The sequence below is a fragment of the Lagenorhynchus albirostris genome, chromosome 8 (genome assembly GCF_949774975.1).
Source record: "Lagenorhynchus albirostris chromosome 8, mLagAlb1.1, whole genome shotgun sequence".
Taxonomy (NCBI): domain Eukaryota; kingdom Metazoa; phylum Chordata; class Mammalia; order Artiodactyla; family Delphinidae; genus Lagenorhynchus; species Lagenorhynchus albirostris.
In genome coordinates this window covers 79,815,096-79,834,290 of record NC_083102.1, presented here as the reverse complement: position 1 = coordinate 79,834,290, position 19,195 = coordinate 79,815,096, and the positions used below count along the sequence as shown (strand labels likewise).

At 34.8% G+C, this 19,195-nt stretch overlaps 1 protein-coding gene across 1 annotated transcript in view; it reads right to left on the bottom strand.

Annotated features, from left to right (window-relative positions):
* The window catches only part of PCLO (piccolo presynaptic cytomatrix protein), a 365,674-nt gene that overhangs the window by 94,523 nt on the left and 251,956 nt on the right, over nt 1-19,195 (bottom strand). Inside the window, exon 10 of the mRNA XM_060156163.1 lies at nt 12,293-12,418. Coding sequence (XP_060012146.1) covers nt 12,293-12,418 — 126 coding nt within the window. The remainder of the gene's footprint in view (nt 1-12,292; nt 12,419-19,195) is intronic.

Here is a 19,195-nt window from a genome sequence, read left to right as displayed (position 1 = left end):
GTTTCTAATCACTCTGACCACTAAAATAATCTATTATTCCAGTTCAATATTTCCTGGAAGGATTGGTACAGATACCAAAGTCACTCTATGGCTACAGTTTATGGTGTTTAGAATTAGATATGTTACTTGAAACAGGCTACAACAGAATGTGGCTGAATAAGGCAGGAAAGGGGTTATGCATAGATTAGTAAAATTTTATTGACCCCCCCGAAAATAATATAACATGTGGAGATATCCAATGATAGGTTTGTGATGCTATCATCTCATTTAAAATAGGGTGCAGTTCATAAATTTATAAACTTTTCTCAGTTTAATTTCCCTATTTATTTTGTTAAAATACCCAGAATGGATGTTTTCTATTGACTTTCTAATTAAATGGCATGAACAGATTAATGTCATCAAATCTAAAGGATATCATGACCAGCTAACAGTAACAGATTAATCCAAAATGCACTCATGATTATATATAGAGATACAGAGTTGGGTTAAATGGACATAGGAAGCTAGGGAAAATGACACAATTGTGCATGAGAAATGCTTGTCTTAACTGGTGCCTCCTCTACTTGCAGTATCCCTAGCGAACCAGCAAGGATTTTAACTTTAATTATGTTCTTAACCTTTTTTGATACTCATGTGTTCTGTACTATTCCCTTTATAAAGTTATTTAAATGTATCCCACTACTCAGACAATGGATTTTAACATAAAATATCATCAATTTATACCAGGAAAAGTGTTTCTTAATAAATACAGGAAACGTTTGAACCAGTGGCAAAATCATCCTCCTCTCCACTGAGCATATATATAGAAGATACAAATTCCACTTCATAACATTATTTGACAGGCAAAATGCGCAGAGCTTTGCTTTGACTTCTGAGTTGTAACTTTAAATCATGTGCAAAATTGGACAAAAAGGAAACTATGTTTTGAAAAGTAAAGTTATAAAAAGAAATCTCCCAATCAAAATTTAAGAGCAAAAAATTCCAATATACTATTCTAGAGTATAAGAAAATACATTTTTTTTTTACAAAGAAGGAGAGTTTTTAAAAAAAATCATAACCTAAGTACTCATCACTAGAAATATTACAACATGGTCAATTTCTGTGCATAAAAATGTTGTTTTTATATTTTGCTTATTTTGAGCCAAAGACACTATATAATTATTATGAATGGTATAATCAAAACTAAAAGAGTGAACTTTAAATACATAAATTCTTTCATCATTTGAAGAGTTAAAGGATAGAAATAAAACAGAGAAGTCATTTCAAACAATAAAAAATCAATAACCATTTTATCAGCCTAAGAGAAACTTTACAAAAATAAAATGAATTATGTGTTAAGTTACTTCATAAGAAGTGCCAGTATTCTATTAACATCATGAAGAAGAACTAGCAAATAATTCACTTTGGCTGGATGGATGTTCAACACATAACAAATGCTATTTGATGGTAGAATTCTATTCAAAAAGTTCTCACAGTAAACAGAATGTAATTTCAATCTCTATATATAATATAGTATATACAACGTATTACAATTATTGATTTTTCCATTAATAAACCAGAGTTGTTTAAGAAGACACCTTAACAGCAATATCTGTCAAATAATAGAGAAAAAACTCAGCTATTTTCCCTCCAGCTCTTTAAAATTCACGTAGAGAAATGATCTCCTCTAATTCAGAAGCAAACATGATTAACAATCACAAAAAATAATGGTAACATATTTTAGATGAATTACACAAAACTTTCAGATGTATACCATCTAATTATAAGAAGTCTTTTTGATTAAAATGAATAAAATTAGATCTATTTCACTTATGTTAATCGTACCAACGATGGGACTTCATTGTTGTTTTTTTACGAAGTTATTTTGACCATTTTTTCTCATTGTATCTTTACAGCACTTCAGTAAAATAGGTAGGATAAATGTAACTATTACTATGTTTACAGATCTGAAATCTGTTTTAGAAATTATACTGAGTGGTAGTTCAAAAAGCCAGGACTCCTGATTCCTCATCTACGTTCAAGAATATTAGCATTCTGAGGGTTTCATTTCTGTTTAGGTTGTATGACTTCTATTAAAGAACGTATATTTATTGTATTAATTAAAATAAGATTTAAGACTTGAATGTTAAATGCTCTGTAGGTCTGTTATATTATGTAGAGATTTAAGTTTTTAAAAAAAATGGTGAAGTACATTTTGGCCTACTAAACTTGAATACTGTGTACAGGAACAAATGAATGAACATATTGAGGTCATTTTCACTGAGCTGAAATTTAATACACATGTTGTATTAGTATTTATAGATATATGACATAATATCATTTATCTCCACATCCCCTGTTTCCACCTTGGTCTGAATAGCCACATTTCATGCCTGGATTATTTCTACAGCATCCTAACTGCTCTCCTTCCTATTCTTTACTCCTTCAAACTGTTCTCCTTATAGCAGTCAGAGTGATTTTATTTAAATGTCATTCAGCTTGTGTCAGCCCAGTGCCTTCTCATTTGACATTAATAGAAGCTGAAGTCCTTACACTGACCTAGAAGATGCTACCTCTGTTACTTCTGTTATTCTGTTACATCGGTTACTTCTCTGCCGGAAATTCCTGCTTTCTTCTCTCTCACTCACTGCCAGCCATGCTGGCCTCCCTGCGGTCTTATTATTCCTGGCACACACCAGGCAGGCTCTTGCTCTGGGCCTGTGCCCTTTTCATTCCTCTGCCTATAATACCAATAACTCCAAGCTCACTCCTTCCTCTCCTTGGGGGCTTTCCTCATTTTTTGCCTTCTTGGCGAGGCCTTCCCTGACATCCCATCTAAAATTTCAACCCTACCTTCCTATTTGGCATATCCACTCTCCTTGTTATCTTTTTCTCCTTAGCACTTATTACCACTTATTATGTGATACTTATAAGTAGGTTTTACTTTCTGTCTCACCTACTGAAATGTATGGTCCATGTTTTCTTCATTCATAACCCACAGGACCAAGAGAGGTTGCTCTATAGACCATGTATTTACACACACACACACACACACACACACACACACACACACACACACGTGCGTGCGTGCGCACACACGTGCTAGAACTTAGAAATCTCAAGCACCATACCTGACAGTGACGGGGATCTAGTAAAAACTAGAGAGTAAAAGAAAACAAAGGTAGCCTAAGAGGAAAAAAAAGCAAATTTATTTTTTTCCACCACTCTCAGTGTAACTTAGTATATATATGAAAAACCTGTAGTCTGATATGAAAATCTGCATTCCCACAGAATATTCTTTCTGCTCCAGCCTCGTCACTATATCTGGAACATGGCTGTACTCCATCACTATAAATAAGTAAAATATGAACTATGTAAAAAATTAACCAATGAAAGAGATAAAAGTCTAAAAAGATCTGTTTCAGTTCCTGGAGAGTTCTTTGCCCTCAGGAGCTTACAGTCTGTTCTTAGACATTACCTCAAAGTTACCTGGAATTCTCTGGGAGGGGAGGAGGCATATCTGTAACCCACACTTAGTTATGGTACTGGTTCTGACAGAAGCCTGCAGAATCAACCAATGTATTCTGCATTTCTATATTTCTCTTACTGAAACTAGAAGAAAATACACATTGTCAAAAAAGTTATTAAATAATCGGTTTTCTTTCCGTGAATACATCTTTCTCCTAGTTCTTCAGGTTTATTTTATATTTTTGTTCATTCAGACCCTGATCAAACTTCTCCTCCACAGTCAACATCCTCTATCCACTGCTCTTCTAGGCTGTAACCACCTTGAAAGCAAGGTGGAATTATAGAATGATAGAATTTTAGGATATACCTGTAGAGTAGTTACTGAAGAAACATTTTGACCCATTTGCATTCTTTATTATTTCCCACATTCCTGATATTCTCACCTCTACTCCTTCCTAAAACCTTCTTTCTGAACTCCCTTTTTATCACCTCCATCTACCTTGTCATATTACTGCTGCATACCAATAGGTTCTTACAGTTCCGCAGTAAGCACCTCAGTGTTCTCCCCCAATAAGAAACAATATCTCATGCAGGGATGAATTCAAGTATTGTAAGGCCTGAAGCTTATGCAATTTTAAGAAAACAGAGAAAATTATGAATACGAAATTGATACATGTGAATATTTGTTAAAAGGACAAAATAAATCACAACAGATTACAAAAGTTAAAAAGCTGACAAACGCCACAAACATCACATATGTTTTTTAACTTCCTGGAGCCTTGGAAGGGACGTGTACAGGTGAGGAAGGAGCCCTGAGACGTAAGGGTCATGATTTATCCATTCTGATTTCATTCCTTTCATTCTATGTAATTAGTCTCACTTCTTAATTCTAGGGCTCACATTTCCATCTTATGTAACATACATAACTTATTATAGCACACATACTACTGTTTTGCTTTCTCTTTCCACACCTTAGACTGTATGATTCTTCTCAAGGTTCAATCTCTCCGCATCTCTTCAACAGATAAAGTGTCTCAAAAGTATGCATTACAGAAGGGTCTTGTGGAGGGCCCCTTTCACTTAATGCTGAACACCCAGTGAGTTTCAACAGCCATAAAAAGGAGTTGATGAGAAAGATCAGTCCACACACTGGGTGCCAGACACCTGACATCTGACACCTACACCACGATTCTATTCACTAACAAGATATGCTTTCAGTGACTTACAGACCATGAGAGTTACATAAGCAGATATTCATTGTATGTATGTCCATAGACTTTAATCAGACATGAGATTAACAAATTGTTGATAAGAAGAAAAACTTAGAAGCCTTTTTATAAGACTAGCCAAAAGTACGGTTTTACGGTTAGGAGGTGATATATTTACATGGGACATGACTTAATCACTTCAGGTTTTAAATTTTTTAAAAATTTATTCAGGCCTAATAAATACCTAAAACGATATTCCATTATAGCAGAATACCTCTAGCAGATCAATGCTCCCTTACAGGAAGCCTGAACTTTGTGAGATTAACTGTCATCTATGCAAATAATTTCGTCTATCCTTAACAAAGTAGTTTCTTTAGTCTAGATCTTCATAGTTAACTAAGCATGAAAAATACATCAGCTCCTTTCATACTCACAGTTAACCCCATGAGATAGGTCTTGAAACCTCCTAACTGAAACATCAACCCATCCAGATGAGATAAAAGGAGACTCAGAGGACATAAACAACTTGCCTAACATCATGAGGATGACATTAATTCAGAGTCTTCTGACTTCAAATCTGTGCTTTTTCCATTAGGAATATTCCAAATCCCTGCAGTTCAGAGCTCAGACCTGACCATGGTCAATTATCTACGCATGTTCAGAGAGAGGGGACGGAATTCAAGCTTAAGTAGCACATACTATTCTTATCATCAAAGATCTCCAAAGTAAGTACCATCTTTTCACTACTTCTGTGAAATACTATATCAAACGCTATATTAAATGTTTCTGACACATTATTTGTAAACCTGACAACAATTGTGCAGCCACTATTATTATCCCGATTTCCCAAATGAGAACACCAAAGTACTAAAAGTTAAACGACTTATCCAGGCAAAAAGTAGCAGAGCTCAATCTAAATCCTGATGTGTCTGACTTTAAAAACATTCTCTTTATATAATGAAGACCTTGAAGCACTGGCTGTTTGAAGATTTTTTACAGCTATTAAAGACAGTTCAGCATCCTTGCTTCCAAAATAACAACTCCAAGTTCATACACACCAAAATGTAGCCTGTTATGGCATACTGATTAGACAAATCCAGAAATTTAAAAACAGAAACAACTGTTAATCATTAATCAGTATCACTTGAACATACATATATATTTCAAGCTATACCACTCTTACTGATAAAAGCAATCAAATTAGGATATGGAGTATTATACATACTAAAAAATGTGTAAAAAAAAAAGGGCAATTATTTCATTTTCTTGATGTCCCTATTGGAAATACTGACTCAAACATAATTTCCTCTGATTAATTTCAAAATAAATGGATAAAGAAGAGAAACATCTCTCTTTGTCCTGGCAATACAGCTAATCATTAATATGTAAGTATGCTATCACTGCATCTTAAAAATAGTATATTACAACCTACCAGTCCAGGTACCCACAATTTATATTCTTTCTTTCCAGAAGATAGTTTCCTAAATATTTTTTAGAAAAATCCTTGTATCAACAAGAAATATGATCTTGTGCCATGTGTACCTGACACACTATCTTGCAGGAATTCTGAGAAATCTCATGCTAATGACCAATCCGTACCTGGTAATCCCCCTGGAACAAGAATAAGGAAGCTCACTCATCTGTGTGGTGTGTTTCCTGGTCTCCAGCTTTGATCACTGCCATGCCATCTGTAACATATGCCAAAAAAGCATAAGCAGAAGTAGAGACTTTCTTGCCTCGGAACATTATCCTTTAAGTCACACAGGAGTGTGTCCTCTACTGGAATTAGCTCTTCTACCATAGTTCTTCAGGACAGGGAATTCCAGAGGCGAACTTCTAAAATCAAAACCACCATGCCAAAAACACCTAACCTCACCTCCACTCCAATCACTGATTCTCAAATATAAATCCAACAACATTTTCTTGCCCGAAACCCTGTCAGTTCATCTTTAAGAGGTGCTAACTAGCCGAATCAATATCCCCTACACCGAGACAACTAGAAACTGAGAATTTGGAAATATCCATGAACTAGAATTTATGCCACAGGTACATTTCCTCACAGAATAGCATATAGACAAACTAAGGTAAACTAATTTCCTTACAGGTCTACCTACTGGCCTGGGAGAAGGTAATTTTCCACATAGCTCTGGCTAAATCCTTAAGCAAACATTGTATATCATTGGTTTTAACTTTTTGCTCTCCTAGTCTATATTCCTACTGATTCATTAAGAAGCTTCTTGAAGCTACATTCAGAGCTTAACACTATATTCCTATCTTAGCTCCAAACAGCATTGTCCAAACAAATATGATTTTATTATCAATAATAAAGACACAATTTATCTTCAAAATACTTCAACTAAATTGATTTTCAGCTGGAAAACCTAACAATATAAACAAATATCTGTTTTTGGTTCAATGGCTAAAATGTGTTTAGTTCTTATGGATTCACTGTTCTCTTATGAAAACTGTTGAAATATGAAAGGTATCATGCAGGTAATATATTTCACAATTATGATGTTATGATACACAATACTAGGGGGAAAATCATTTGGAGAATAATTTCAGAAGTCCAGCGATTAAATAAAGCTTAGAACCAATGATATGCACATAAAGGATTAGGTTTGGCCCATTATACTTCCTAAACAAACTTTTATTTTATTTATATTTTCTACTCTTCCTTTTCTGGAGATATAAAATTGTTGTAAGTTGATATAAAATGATACAACTTGTTAATAAGTCTAACAATTGCTATGTGTTAATTTTTTTAAATGTCCTAATGTATTTTATTGTATTGATTCAAAATACAATGATTAAATCTCTAAGAAGAACAAAGGTCCAGCACTGTGAACCCATGGAAGACTCAAAATAAAATTTTTTTTTTCTAAATTAACCTATACCTTCAATATAATCACTACCAATTTTCAACAGAGATTTTCCTGAAAACTGACAAGCCGGTTCTAGAATGTATATGCAAGACCAAAGGTCAAGAATTGTCCCAAGAGGATTTTGAAGAACAACAGTATGGTAGATTACCTACCATATGTCAGGACTTAAAGTCATCATAATTACAACAGTGTGACGCTGATGTAGGGATAGACAAATAGACAAGCTAGAACAAACATCTCATAAAAGACCCACACATGTACAAAAAAATCAATATATGACAGATGGGGCACTGTAGATCAGTGGGTGCAACGATACACTCTTCAATAAATGGTGCACAGGCAACTGATTATCCATGCTGATGGGGGAGAAAACTAAAATTTCCAGTCAGAGCACGATAGACTAAAAATAACTTAATTCTGTGTCTATAAGGACATTATATAAAGAGTACGATTTCACAATTTTTAGAAGGAAATATAGGCTAATATTTGAAGACTTCAGGGCAAGGAGAATTTCCTAAATAATATAGAACATTTATAAAACTTAATAGAAATAAAACAAGCCAACTATGTTAAAATTTCAACTTAAAAAAAAAAAAGACACTAAAAAAACAAGCCACATACTGGGAAAAGATATTTACAGCGTACATACTTGACAAACGATTATAACCAGAATACATATTCTCTAAAATTCAATTTAAAAGACATAAACAATCCAAATAAAGAATAAGCAAAAGAACAAGCAAATCACAGATGAGGAAAATCCGAATGCTAACAAGATTAGTAACATATTATCATACTCAACATGACTGAAGGTAAGGTGAACGAAGAAATCAATGGCCTATCATTTCATATTATATTTGAAAAAGAAAATGTTGAGAAAGAGGAACAAGGATATAAAGGTATAAGAACACTAATTTACTACGGATGAATGTAAAAATAGCATAACACTTTGGAGAGCAACTTGGAAAAATCAACTACTGTTGAAGAAACCCCACAACGTTCTCCTATATTATTTAATAAGATAGTCACTATAACCCAGGAATTGAACTTCTTCTAAATTCTTTTGTACTTTAATTATAGAAGAAACTTCTGTACATGTGCAAAAGGAGACTAATTCAAAAAATTAATTACAGCGTTGTTGGAAATAGTAAAAAAAAAAAAAACTCATATACAACCGAAATAACCAGAGAATGTTTAAATTAAACTGTAGTAGAGACATACAGTAATAGAATTCTGTCCTGAAGTGAAAATAAATAACTAGAACGACATGTGTGTACATGTAGCTATTTTAGATAAACCATTTTAGATAAAACTCATAAACTCTGGAACTAAAAAAGGTGGCAAAAATACATGTACAGTAAACTATCATTTATATAAAATTTCATAAACAAGCAAAATGAATCCTTATAAAATTTATGAATACATACATAAAACTATAAAGAAAAGCAAGTGAAGGGTAATCTCAAGTTAAGTCTAGTGGTTTATTTTGGGCGAGTAAGAGAGGTTTGGGAGAGGAGAGGTGACTACAGGAGGCTTTAATTGGTTTATAGGTACTTATCTCTCCTAAAAATATGAAACAAATAGGCAAAATGTTAAGACTTAAAACAATATGGTGAGTACATGGTTGTTTGCCACATTATTCTCTATAGCTTTTTTGTACACTCAAACACTTGTAATGAAAATTACAGGTCAGTGCCCAATTAACTGTTAAACTGCATACATCAAACCATGAATGCTGAGACGCTCCCTCTGCCCCACTTCCATCGGGGAAGGCAGAACAGAAGATGTGTGATGTGGAGCTGCGCATCCCAATAGATGAGAAATCTTATAAGGCAAATGTTTTTGTTTTTGTTTTTGTTTTGCGGTACGCGGGCCTCTCACTGCTGTGGCCTCTCCCATTGTGGAGCACAGGCTCCGGACGCGCAGGCTCAGTGGCCATGGCTCACGGGCCCAGCAGCTCCGCGGCATGTGGGATCTTCCCGGACCGGGGCACGAACCCGCGTCCCCTGCATCGGCAGGCGGACTCTCAACCACTGCGCCACCAGGGAAGCCCCCAAGGCAAATCTTTTAAGGCAGTTTTCCTGATTGTGGAGGAGGCCCAGACTAAGGAAAATCACATCCACTTTCAACGAATTAGCAAACATCAAACCCTGACTTCCTGTGTTTACCGTGTAACGGAGAAATGCAACCACTGAGCTGCTTCAGTAAAATTTTCCAAGATTGAGAGCAAAGCTCACTCACCATTTAAGTGCAAATGAATCAGAAAGAGACGTGTCAGGCAGCAAACATTTCCATGTAGGACTTGCTATTTTGAGTTTAGATTTTAATTTCTAATTTAAAACTCATCTGTTTTGTGCCCTTCACCCTCTCTCCACCAGACAGCCAACACAAAGATTGGGAGATTCTGGACTGGTGAAGAACCCAGTAGACAACTGTAGATTCTGGGTTGTACTGGCAAAAACAGGATCTAGATATTGACAGTCAAGATAGCATCGTGAGTCTAACAGAAATACTACCAAGAGTTGTAATAAAGATTTATGTTTTAAGAGAAAATAAAGTAAATCTGGAAATCATAAATAACAAATTATATGTGTGAGTTATGTAACAACTGGACTCTAATAATCAGAGGATCTATAGTCATAGAGAGGCCTGGCTTAGCACTTGGCAAAACTTTGGGAGAATTAATAAATAATACAATTAATAAAAGTAAAATCTTAAGTCACATGCACACAGCTTTTAATGATTTCCCACTTTACCCAATGAAACAAACTGCAAAACTATTATTTCCAAAAATGATGATGACTTTAATGGCAGTCTCTAAGTTTATAAAATCACAGATGTAATTTTAGGTTCATTTCAGTTTCCTTTCTTGAATGGGTTTGCATTATATCTATTATTAATTTAGGTGCATGAACTTAAAAATGGTCATATAAGTTGCCAAATGCAAAGAGCATCACTTCATCACAGAGTGCTTCACTGAAATTGTACATAAAAATCATCCTAATTTGTAGCATTTGCTGATTTTCATGGTGTAAGGACAAAGAAGGGTATGAAATTTTATCTTTAAATTATTCGAGTATCTTTGTCAACTATATCAGGCAAAGTTACTGTTGCAAATTTTATCTTAAAATAAAAATAGCATATTCATTTCTTTCTGAAGTATGCTATTAGAAAGCAATCATATCACTCCCATCCTTACAAACAGGCCTCAATTCCTGTATCTTAACTAGACTGCAATACCAACAGAGTAGCATTAGGCATGATAGGATTATAGTCATATAAAATTCACAGAGACCCAGTGTTTGCTCATAATGGTTATTTCTTGATTCATATAGTCTTTTCCTTCATTTAGCTATGTGGCTAAACCTCCAATTTTCCTTGTTGTATGAATACCATTAGAATATTTTCAATAATATGCTTTCAGTTATATATGTGGTGATGTCCTGGTAAACTGGCATTCTGAAAATCAACAGGCAAATAAATGGACAAAAAAGGCCTGATTCATAGCATTTGCCTATTTTCATGTTGTAAATACTGTCACCATGGCCAATTCAAGCTAACAATGTGATGGTACTGAGTGTGAAGTTGGGAAGAGATATTCAAAACATCTCTTAGTGAGTTGGGCAAGCTGCTTCCAGCAGAACACTGTGATGAATAAATACTGCCTCAAATTTGTGTTTATTCGAATTGTCTATCAAAATATCTAGGGATTTTTTTCAGTAGGTTCCAATATATTTAATTTAAGACAATGACAGGGAATAATCTTAACATAATTCAGTTTCAAACAATAACAGGCAACATTTTATTAAACGATGAAACGACAGAAAAATGCTTTCTAAATAACATTTAATTTAGGATAAAAATAGAAGGATAGACTGAGGCTGCTTTATGATAAATATATTCGTGGTAAGCAATCTAACTGAAAACTTGTAAACTATATCTATGTTAGGTTTTGGAAAATGCAAATGATCACATCGTCTAATTAATGACTGAAAATTATTGTGTATCTTGAGAATCAAGCTGTAACCTTTTACTGAAAGAAACATCATTTTATGGCCCATAAGACACATCTGTAAAGTTCATTACTTTAAAATACTTTATGATGTAATGAGGTGAATAGAATAGTACCTAGCACAGGAGTTGGCAATTTTTTTTCTTGAACGGGTCAGAGAGAATATATATATTTTAGGCTTTGTAGACCGTACAGTCTCTGTTGTGAATGCAGTTCTGCTATTGTAGTGGGAAAACACCCGTGTTCAATATGTAAATTAATAATCCTGGCTGTGTTCTAATGAAACAATGTTTACAGAAACAGGCAGCAGATGGATTTGGCTTGTGGGTCATCCATAGTTTGCTGACCTGACTTTACCATGTACTGAATCATGTGATGTTTTTATGGCTCTGATTTCAATATAATTTTTCCTGGTGTTTATGAAACACTAATCCTTTTAATCAATGTGTTTTTTAAAAATATAATGTTGCCCCAGTCAGTAAAAAATCTTGACTAATTACTGTTTCTTAAACAAGATATTCCCATAGCACTCCAACTGCCAAAAAGGACAATGCAACTGAAAATAAAATGAATATAGCTGTGGACATACCTTCCTTTATATTACTCTACCAAAATATCATAATTAACCAAAAGGAGAGTTTTACCTAGACAGTAAAAGAAGCAAAAACTTTCATATCAAATTAAGATATATTTAATATGAGCACATTCATTTTAATTTACTCTGAAATCCTTATTCTTACCTTCTACAAGTTTCCCTGTCTGTTCTGCACTTCCCCCAGGAAGAATGTTGGCGATATAAGCTCCAATTTCTCCGCTATGTCCAGGGATTTCTTTACCACCCACAATTCTAATTCCTAATCCATTACCTGTATTGAAAAATTAGCAAATTATTAGCAATAAGTTAAGAAGCAACAGTTATCACAAGTTATAAGGTACACAAAAAATGGGTTCTGGTATCTAGAAGTTAACTACAATATGAATATTGGAACTGGATACCAATATCAAAAGAACAATATTCTGATTTCAATAATAGTTGATAGGAAAGAGAACTTTCTGAGATCTTGGTCGGATCTATAATGATTAATCTGATATTAACAAATAATTTTTATTTTAGCCATATTCAGTAATATAATAAGGCTCTGTCCATTTTGATCAGATATTTTGTAAAAATTTTATATGAGGATGTTCCCAGTATAAGAAATTCCACAGCATATAATTCATTTATGAAATCAAGGAGCATTTAACTTACAAAAAGATACTAACGGCTATCATAAATTGAGAAGACACAATCTAAACATATAAATGACTGCAACTGATAAAGTGAAAACACGATCATAACTTATGAATTATTATTCACATTTCAGCATTAACTCATAAACTAATACTGTTTGTGCATTAATATGGCACTTAGTACAGGGACAACAAAAGCATTCTTGATTGATGAGCAACTGAGTAAACTGTTCCTTATTCCACAGAACAGATTTTTCTGTAATTAGCCACATGAAAGAAAGATGGAGAATGATTATTGTGAGAAATCTAACTGAGACAGAAATAAACTGTTGATATTTTATCTTTTTAAAAAAATAATCTAAAAATTAGCTAGTGTTTACAGCACCAGATATATTTTTGTTACAAATGTCAAGATTTTAAAATGAAAGCACTAAAAGAAAGCAGAATTCTCCTTTACTGAAGACACAATTATCTCTTTAAAATAAACTTCATTCCATTCAGTGATTGAAGTGCCATTTTCAACTCTTTCAAAATCTCCAAAATTAAAAGCCAGCTCTCTTCCAAATCCTGTTCCCTTCCTACTTAACTCTTCAGAAACCATCCCTGGAGTCAGCATCAACGCAGTCCAAACATTCAACAAGTAGTAGCGGAATTATGGAACCCTTCTTCATTGATCTAGTAGGGATATATTTTGGAAAAATACTGTTTCTTATTTCTAGGTGATGTGATACTTCCAAATGAATTTCGTCTTTCCTTTTCTTCCCCCCCTTCCCTTCCATCTTTCCATCCTTGTTTTTCCCCTCTTTTCTCCCTCTCTTTCCCTAGTACCCCCACCTCCATCCTTACCCCCCAGACCTACTTTTACAATAGAGCAAGTGTTCTGAAAAATGATTTAGCCTCAAAACAAAAACAAAAACGAAACAAATTAACTGTTCTTCTACAAGGGGTTGTCAAGGGTCAGAGTTAAGTAAGATACTAGCTCTCTCTGGCCCCACTTGTGGACCTTTTCTGTCACAAGTTTCTTGGTTCACTGTTACTGTTCTTTGTAGAGATTAATTGATGATACAAGCTGAACATAACTGGATGAATGAAGACTATCATCTACTATATGATTTTTAGTCTCAACTAAGCCTGGATAGAGACAGTTGATTTCTTAGACATTAGCCTTTAAAGATTCACCAGGACTGATTCTACAGTAAGACATCAGATAGATACTAATAAAGGGTAGAAGATGAAGAAAAGTTATTAGCCACTCTTCATTCAATTAGGTTAGCCTAGTTTTTTTCTTTTTTTAGTGTACTAAGACATTTTAGAAATTACAAAATGAGGACTTAAAAATAGCTGGTCATATTTAAAGGGTTATTCCATGGAATTTATCCAAAAAAATAAAACTAGATTCTTAATCTAAGGTTTGGTTTCACTTTCCATGGTTGAATCACTCACAAGTTGTAGTTCATCACTTATTAAAGATTTCATAAAACCCACACAGATACTGAATTTCTAAGTAGTCAGTATAACCATATCAATTTTAAGACATGGTCAGTCTGAGATCCCAAAAAATGATTCATGAGATTTCCTTAGTGTAAAGCCATAGTTTCAAGACCTTGCCTTATATCAAAATCTATCATAATTTATGCTAGACTATAGTGGAGTATATAGAGTGCTTGTGGCATGGGTCTTACTTCTTTCTTTTTTTAATTTTTAAATTTTACTTATTTTATTTATTTGGTTTTGCCAGGTCTTAGTTGCGGCAGGCGGGCTCCTTAGTTGTGGCTTGCCAGCTCCTTAGTTGTGGCACATGGGCTCCTTAGTTGCAGCAGGTGGGCTTCTTAGTTGCAGCTCAAGAGCTCCTTAGTTGTGGCTTGCCAGCTCCTTTGTTGCAGCTAGTGGGCTCCTTAGTTGCAGCTCACCAGCTCCTTAGTTGTGGCATGCGAACTCTTAGTTGCAGTATTCACGTGGGATCTAGTTCTCTGAGCAGGGCTCGAACCCTGGCCTCCTGCATTGGGAGCGCAGAGTCTTAACCACTGCGCCACCAGGGAAGTCCCACTTATTTCTTTTTAAGCTTAAAAATTAGAATATAAATGTAGCTCATAAAAATAATTTCAGCACTATATAATATATGGTGGAGCCATATGCTTAGACTCTACAAAGAGAATTGTTATACCTTGTAAAGGTATAGCTAAAAAGTAGAACTTCAAAATCTATTAATTAACATGTGACTATTTTTTAAAATTTGATTATAGTTTCATTCTGTAGATGACATTGTCTTGAGGATTAAGTAGCTGGGTCCTTCATGTCATTTGATTTTTAGTGACCGAGTACATTCTAAAACCCTGTAGTAAAGGATGTGTGATAGGAAATTACAATCATACCTATCTTAATAAAGTAGCATGACACAATAATTATTTAATTTTGTAAGATACAGTTTCATGCTAGTGAATTCAAAACTTCCTAAATATACTTTATAAGCTTCAGTGTCTTTGGTAAAATGGGAGTAATATATAGCTATGAAAATACTATGAGAAATGATATTTGATATACAGTTGACCATTGAACAACACGGGGATTAGGGATGCTGACCCTCTGTGCAGATGAAAATCCTCATATAACTTATAGCAGTCTTCCGTAGACAAGGTTCGTCTGTATACTCGGTTCCATATCCCTGGATTCAACCAACCATGGATTGGGCAGTACTGCAGTATTTACTACTGAAAAAATCTGCATATAAGTGGACCCATGCAGTTCGAACTCTTGTTGTTCAAGGGTCAACTGTATATAGAAACTACTCAGGCATATAGTAAATTTTCAAAAATTACTTCTCCTCTTGTTGATGTTGCTATGGTGGCTCCCACTGTTTTTCACGTATAAAGTACCATAGAAATATTAAAAATCTGTGAAAGAAAAAGCAAGGTAGAAAATAACAACCCAGGAAAGGTAACATTTTTTGTTTATTTTACAATAGTTGCTTGTATCCTACTTTGGATGTCACAAGTACAAATTTAATTTACACAATTTCTAAGAATTTAAATCTGGACATTTTGATTTAACGCTTATATAGTTGTACTTTTTTTTTTTGGTTTGTTTTTTGAGGTACGTGGGCCTCGCACTGTTGTGGCCTCTCCCATTGTGGAGCACAGGCTCCAGACGCGCAGGCTCAGCAGCCATGGCTCACAGGCCTAGCTGCTCCGTGGCACGTGGGATCCTCCTGGACCGGGGCACGAACCCGCGTCCCTTGCATTGGCAGGCAGACTCTCAACTACTGCACCACCATAGAAACTTTGATATTTTATGTATTGAATGCAGATAAAACTAATAAAGACACTTTTATAAAGATAAAACACCTCAGCTCAAATCTAAAAAGCAGAATGCCAATAAAAGAGTTGATAAACTCAAGAAGCAACATTAATTTTTAACTGAAATGCTTAAATCTAAATGGTCCTTGATAACTGGTATTTATATTATCATTGTTTTCAACTTTTACAAATTTTTATCAACATAAACTTATTTCCTCCTCTGCTTCTAGTCCATCTAGAAACATTGCTAAAATGCTTCCTCAGTTAGATGCCATGAAAATGCACTGGTCTTGCTCTTGAGTTCACAGTATGGCAGAGTAGAGAGGCCAACAGTTACTATAATGAACATAGGAGATTTAGGAAAAGAGATCACAAAAAGTTAGAGTAACTTCACACCATATAAGCATAAATGTCGTTAAGGAAGTCTCATAGGGAAATCTGAATTTCTGAAATCCATTAAAATATATAGGAAATATTTATAAAAAAGAGAAGTTCTATCATAAAAGTAACAAAATCACTAAGAAAATGTATTACTGTATCTTGATAACCTTAGGATGAACCTTAGGATTTAAATGCATTGACCTTTTTTTTCTCTTAGAATCCATATATATGTGTTAGCATACGGTATTTGTTTTTCTCTTTCTGACTTACCTACTAGGGGCAAGACGGGAATAAAGACATAGACCTACTAGAGAATGGACTTGAGGAGATGGGGAGGGGGAAGGGTAAGCTGTGACAAAGTGAGAGAGTGGCATGGACATATATACACTACCAAACGTAAAATAGATAGCTAGTGGGAAGCAGCCGCATAGCACAGGGAGATCAGCTCGGTGGTTTGTGACCACCGAGGGTTAGGGAGGGTGGGAAGGAGGGAGATGCAAGAGGGAAGAGATATGGGAACATATGTATATGTATAACTGATACACTTTGTTATAAAGCAGAAACTAACACACCATTATAAAGCAATTATACTCCAATAAAGATGTTTAAAATAAATGCATTGGTGTTTTCAAGTGTATGTATTTTATAATTATGGGATCAGTATACTATTATGTAGTCAGTTCTAAAGTTCTGGTCCAGGATGGCAGCATAGGAGGCTCCTGAACTCACCTTGTCTCATGGATACATTGAAATATACAGCTATACATGGAGCAATTCCCACTGGAAACAATCCAGAAACTAGCTGAGCAACTCCTACACGTGGGGTGAATGAGAAAATACTCACATCAAAACAGGTCCTGGCATACCCTCAACTACTGGGAGCTGTTGAGAACAAAGAAGGCAGCTTGTACAATCACATAGGTTTGATAGACAATCAAGAGTTTGGGCTAGGCGGAATGATAATGTTTATCTCCTACACGAGACCACTCCATCAAGATTGGGAGCGGTGGCTGTTTTACCCAGTGTGCAGAAACCAACACAGAGAGTCAAGGAAAATGAAGAAACAGAGGAATATGTTCAAAATAAAAGAACAAGATAAAAGTCTAGAAACAGATCTTAATGAAATAGAGATAGGTTATTTACTTATAAAAAGTTTAAAATAATGGTCATAAAGATGCTCACCAAGGTAGGAGAACAATGCCTGAACAAAGCGTAAATTTCAACAAACAGAAAATATAAGGACATACCAAACAGAAATTACAGAGCTGAAGAATACAGTAACTGAACTGCAAATTTCGTAGGCCAGTTCAACAGCAGACTAGAGAACTGAAAGAAAGGATCAGTGAATCTGACAGGGCAGTGGAATCCATCCAAGTAGAGGAGTAAAAAGAAAAAAGCATGAAAAAGAATGAAGGTAGATTAAGGGACTTAAAGGATACCATCAAAATGAAAAGGCAACCTTTGGAAGAGAAGAAAATATTTGCAAATATATTTCTGATAAGGTGTTGATATGAAAATGTGTATTACTATATAGAGAATTCATACAATTCAATAACAAAAAAAATAAACAGTCTGACTGAAAAAATGGGCAGAGGAAAGGTATAGACATTTTTCCAAAGAAGACATACAAATGGCCAACAGTTACACGTAAAGGTGTTCAAAATCACTATCAGGGAAATACAAATCAAAGCCACAGTGAGATGTGACTACACACCTGTTAGAATGGCTTTTACCAAGAAAAAACAACAAGCATTGGCGAGGATGTGGAGAAAAGTGAACCCTTGTGCATTGTTAGTGGGAATGTAAATTGGTACAGCCACTATGAAAAACAGTTTTGTGCATTGTTAGTGGGAATGTAAATTGGTACAGCCACTATGAAAAACAGTTTTGTGCCTTGTTAGTGGGAATGTAAATTGGTACAGCCACTATGAAAAACAGTTTTGTGCATTGTTAGTGCGAATGTAAATTGGTACAGCCACTATGAAAAACAGTAAGGTAGTTTCTCAAAAAATTAAAAAAAGAACTACCAAATGATCCATGTATCCCACTTCTAGGTATATATCTGAAGGAAATGAAAACAGGATATTGAAGAGATATCTGTACTCCCACGTTCACTACAGCAATACTCACAGTAGCCAAGAAATGGAAACAATATAAGTATCCATTGATGGATGATTGGAAAAAGATGTGGTACATATATACAATAGAATACCGTTCAGCCAGGCGAAAGAAGGAAATCCTGCCCTTTGGGACAACATGCATGGACCTTGAGGGCATTATGCTCAGGGATATAAGCCAGACAGAGAAGGACAAATACTGCATGGTATCACTTATATGTGGGGAAAAAAAGTCAAACTCATAGAGAGTGGTTGCCAGAGGTTGGAGATGGGGGAAATAGGGAGAAATTGGTAAAAGGGTATACAGTTTTAGCTATAAGTTGGAAAAGGTCTGACTGGTGACTATAGTTGCTAACACTGTATTTTATTTCTTATTTATTTATTTATTGGCCACACCGCGCAGCACGCGGGATCTTAGTTTTCTGACCAGGGATTGAACCCACGCCCCCTGCAGTGAAAGCATGGAATCTTAAATCTGCCAAGAAAGTAGAACTTAGTCTCATACACAATGTATTCATAAATCAAATCACCACGATGTACACTTTAAATATCTTATAATTTTATAAGTCCATTATACCTTGACAAAGCTGAAATAAAAAAATTAAAAAATAAGCTGTGCATA